Source organism: Apaloderma vittatum, unplaced genomic scaffold, assembly GCF_000703405.1.
Source record: "Apaloderma vittatum isolate BGI_N311 unplaced genomic scaffold, ASM70340v1 scaffold31686, whole genome shotgun sequence".
NCBI classification, from domain to species: Eukaryota; Metazoa; Chordata; class Aves; order Trogoniformes; family Trogonidae; genus Apaloderma; species Apaloderma vittatum.
Genome location: NW_009723868.1, coordinates 1 through 4,463, shown reverse-complemented (window position 1 = coordinate 4,463; position 4,463 = coordinate 1). Strand labels below are relative to the sequence as shown.

The following is a 4,463-nucleotide window of genomic DNA, read 5'->3' as shown; positions in this document are numbered from 1 at the left end:
TCACGGTCGCCTTTTCCCCCCCCGCTGCTGCCTTTCAGCCCCAGAAGACGCCGTCGCAGCCGCTCTCGAAGCAGGAGCCGCTCTCGATCCCGCAGCCGGTCCCGCTACAGTCGATCCAAATCCCGGTCGCGCACACGCTCTCGGTCTCGCTCCACCTCGAAATCCAGGTCTGCCAGGAGATCCAAGTCCAAGTCCTCGTCCGTGTCCAGATCCCGGTCCAGGTCCAGATCCCGGTCCAGATCGAGGAGCCCTCCCCCTGCCTCAAAGAGGGAATCCAACTCTAGATCAAGGTCTAAGAGCCCTCCCAAGTCTCCGGAAGAAGAAGGAGCTGTATCTTCTTAGGAACATGGTAACGTACCTGGGGAGCAGCACCTGTTGCATGTTACCTGATTGTAGCGCTTAGCGGGGTGTTGGGTAGTTCTTAGCTCATTAATAGCCTGAACCAAGGGAATCCTAACGGGGCACGTGATTAGGGTTTTTTTTGTTTCGTTTCTTTCTTTCTTTCCTTTTTTTAAAAATTTTTTTTCTTTCTTTGAGCAGTACTTTTTAGTTATTGGTTTAGGGTAATACCAAAGGGCTTTCTACGGAAAATTTTTAGTTTTGTTTTGTTTTTACAGAGAAAATGTTTTATTGAGAGATTAATGGCTTGGTTTTAATAAAATATTGTATGAGACGCAACCTATGATGCAAATGACTATTTCTTACTGTATTTATCCAACATCTGCATTTTCCCCTTTAAAGCTGCGGTCTCCTGTTTGCTAAAAGAATATTGGCCAGTATTGCAGATTTTAACTGATTTGGCTGATCCTCCAGGGACCAGTTTCTGTGGGCGTGTATTGGAGCAGGTTTGTCTTTAAATGTTAAAGATACACTATCCTTTTATAACGGAAGATCGATTCGGTGGCCGTTACACTGACTGGAGGTAATAACTGTTCTAGAAAAGTGGCAAATTCCTTGCAACGAGAAAAACCACGGAAACGAGTTTTTCCTCAGGTTGACATCTTGAAGAGGCATCTCAGGATACACCGGGTGGGGAAAGGATAGTGTGTCTTTAACCCTTCAAACTGTTTGGTCCTGTTTGGAAAAGGCAAGGGCCTGAGCTAGCGCTGAGGTAGAGAATGGTAGTGAAATTAGCCACACTCGCTGTTCTGAACGCTCGTTAAGGGTTTAGTTAAGTACCTAGGGAGCAGCGCTAGTTTGATAACTTTTATATAACTTAATAAACTACTGCTGAGCAGGCTGAACTGAAGTTAGTGGTGGCTTGACCCACAGCCTGATGCTTTACTCCTCTTTGTAACTAAATACTCGGACAGGAGCTGGCTTACCTGTGGCCTCTGAAGTAAAGCAGCACCTGGGGGGAGGTGGAACACTGGTGGCAATTCCTACAGCTTAATTAAATGAGGCAAAGGCAGGTGAAACACAACTAGGAGTTATACCTGAAGTCATCCCCACGGCCCAAAGGGAGGAGGTGGGAACCTGGCTGAACTTTTCTCTCTTCACACCTAGATGCTTCAGATAAGTGAGAACCTGCATAAAGGACGCCTCTGGGGGAAAAAGATCGCTTGAGTCGTCAATCCCTTGGAGAGACCCCTGGCACGAGCAACCAGCTGTCGAAAAGGTTATTTTGTAACATTTTGTCTAACTTTTTACTTTAAGTTGCGCCTCGAGTGGCAGATTTTACATTTTATGTGCCATTTTGTTGCTGTTATTAAATTTCTTGTAATTTAGTGAAGTGAACGACTACCGATTTCATTATTGGCTTCGATATTTGAGGTAAAACTTCATTTTGTTTATAATAGCGCTGACTTCTATTTGAAATTAAAACCAACTTGCTGCCTCCAGTTTCATACTGAAGAAATGTGCAGCCATTATATGCTAATTCTGTCCAAAAGTATTCTCAATTTTGTCTTCGTTCCTGAAATAAAATTTTGCAAAAAAAACCCTTCAATTTGAAACTTACTGTAAATGCTTTTTTTTTTTTTTTTTAAAAAACTTTGAATTGAAATAGTATCTTCAAATTCAAATGGGTAGAAATCTTTTCAGGTGACAGTTGATGTTTGAAAGGATTGCTTTCTCAGCCTCCATTCTAATCTCTTCTCTTATGTATTTTTGTGCACTAGGCGCAGTTGTGTAGCAGTTGAGTAATGCTGGTTAGCTGTTAAGGTGGCGTGGTGCAGTGCAGAGTGCTTGGCTGTTTCCTGTGTTCTCCTGAGTGCTCCTGTGTAACGATGCCTTGTCGTGCAGAAACAAATGGCTGCCCAGTTAAATAAAATGCCTGACAGCTGCACTTCCAGTCACCCGGGCCTCGCGTAAAAATAACGGAGCATACAGTGAGCACATCTAGCTGCTGGTATACACACCTTGTTTTTTCCACTTACCGACCTGCATATACGAACTTACAGATGGGAAATGTAATGTTAAGAAAAAGAAATGGTTCATTCCTTTGTAAGTACTCATTGGTGTATCTTTTGCTTAAGACATTCTGTACTATACCCACTGTCTGTAGTTAATATTAAACATTTTTCTGTGTTAACTTTTCTCAACTTAATGTCCGAGTCAGCTTATTTTTAGCTTGAAAAGATTTCTGCGATTATACTGTCAATGTTTAACTTCTCTATAGTAACTGAATACATTCTACTGCTTCAAAGTTTTATCCCTTGGGGTGGTTTTAAATTAGTGGGCAAACTCCAGTGGTGTTGTGACTGACCCAGGTGTTGTACGGCACGTGTGGCACAGCAGCCTGTCACCGCGGGCTCACGCGGGTCTGTTGGCTGTTGCTACAGAGGATACACACCGAGCAGTACTGATTGCGTTTGCCGTGTGCTTGCCGTGACTCGACAGCTGCTGCTCCAGGGGAGCCCGTCTTACAGCTGATGATTTGTTGGGGTGTTGTGGGTTTTCTTTTCTTGATTCGAGTACCAACTGAATTGTAATGTCAACCATCCTGTGTCAAGGGTTACTGTAATGCCTTGTTACCTTCCTGCATGTATGTTAAACGGGAATGGAAACTCTGAATACTCGCAGTCTGGCTTGATTGAGGATTAAAAGAACTTTTCTACAACCTGAGGAGTTAGTGTGTTTGAGGACTGTGTGGCCAGTGGCGCTCTGCTCTGAATCATGTAACACAAGGGCTGGCTTTTGCGTGTGAATCTCTGGGAGGGTGCTTCAGCCCTGGGAAACAGACCTTGCAGGGATGGTTTTTTATCTCAAGAGAGCGCAGTTAACTTTTCTTCACAGCCCGAGTGGTGAATTTCAGTTGGATCTCCCATTGTCAGGTGTTAAGCTCTTGTGTGGTTGCTTCCGTAAAGGAATGGAGCCTTTGAACTATTACACAGCCTTGGGGAGGAGCACAAATTTCTCAAAAAGCCACAGCTGAACAATCAAACAGCTTTATTTTTACAGTGCATGTTTCTAAAAAGAATTTCTGCTGAGGAAATAAACTTAAGTGGAATAAACTTAAGTACTCCCTGACTGTGCTGGCGAGATGATCATCATTTCGATCATGTGTCTTCCTGGTAGAGAGGAGCCAGCCAAGTGCTCTTGGTCTGCACCAAACGAGTGTAGGGGAACGTGGGTGCTCTTCAGTTTCCACTTGCAGAGCAGAGCTGCTACAGACCAGTCAGCACTGAGGGGAGGAAGCACCAGAAAAATTAAAGTTTACAACTTCTGCAGCAATGACAGGAGGCTGCTGCCAAACAAATACTGTGTTTCACAAAACTGAGTTTCTAGCGGTTTTCTAGTCGGCAGTAAATTGGTGGTTCTTAAATTATTTTCTGGTTTGGCTGCTTTTGGCTGTTTGCTGTAGGGTTCACTTGGCCAACACCAGCCTGACTTGTAATCTGTGAGGAACCTCTCTGGAGAGAAATTAACGCTCTTCAAGAGCTACGACAGGAATTAAAGTTTGAGTCTTAAATACGTAAAAGAATTTACCTTCGGACTTGATAGGTAGTCCAGAATTGAGCATGTGGGTTCTTTTCCAGCAAGAAGTAAATCGTAGTTAAAATATCTTCAAAGTCTGTGGGGTTTGGGGACATGAAGCAAGCCTGGTTAGTCTCTGGATTCGAGATCCCGTTCTATGTGCCTGGTTATGAGAAACGGTAATTAAAAAAGTACAAGACTAACTGCAGCAGTGTGTCACCTGAGAATAATGGCCTTAAGCAGGTAATTACTCCATTTTTGTCACTCCCCCTCCGGTGGCGTTCACACGGGAGCGTTACCCCGGGAATAACCAGTCCGGTGGCCCGGTACCACCGTGACGGCCGTGACCTGATCTCTGGACCCCGGTACCCTTGGACACAAAGTCCTGGCTCCTTGTCACAGATCAGAGATACCTGGGGAGTGTCGACGTACCTTTCGGGTCAAAAAAGACATCCGATCCCAAAATGATGTCTATGGGGGCCAGAGAGAGCAGTTCCGGCGACACCCGGCCCCAGGTGAGCCCCAGCACCGGGACGTGGGACAGG

The 4,463-nt window shown here is 44.8% G+C and overlaps 1 protein-coding gene across 1 annotated transcript; it reads right to left on the bottom strand.

Moving 5' to 3' along the window:
- Positions 1–104: 104 nt before the first annotated feature.
- Positions 105–4,456, bottom strand: METTL23 (methyltransferase like 23; the record flags this gene model as incomplete). The annotated part of the gene is made up of 4 exons (XM_009872277.1): positions 105–310; positions 3,465–3,625; positions 3,931–4,015; positions 4,351–4,456. Coding segments are annotated over 4 exons (558 nt in total), but the record flags the coding sequence as incomplete, so codon positions are not given.
- Positions 4,457–4,463: the final 7 nt, after the last annotated feature.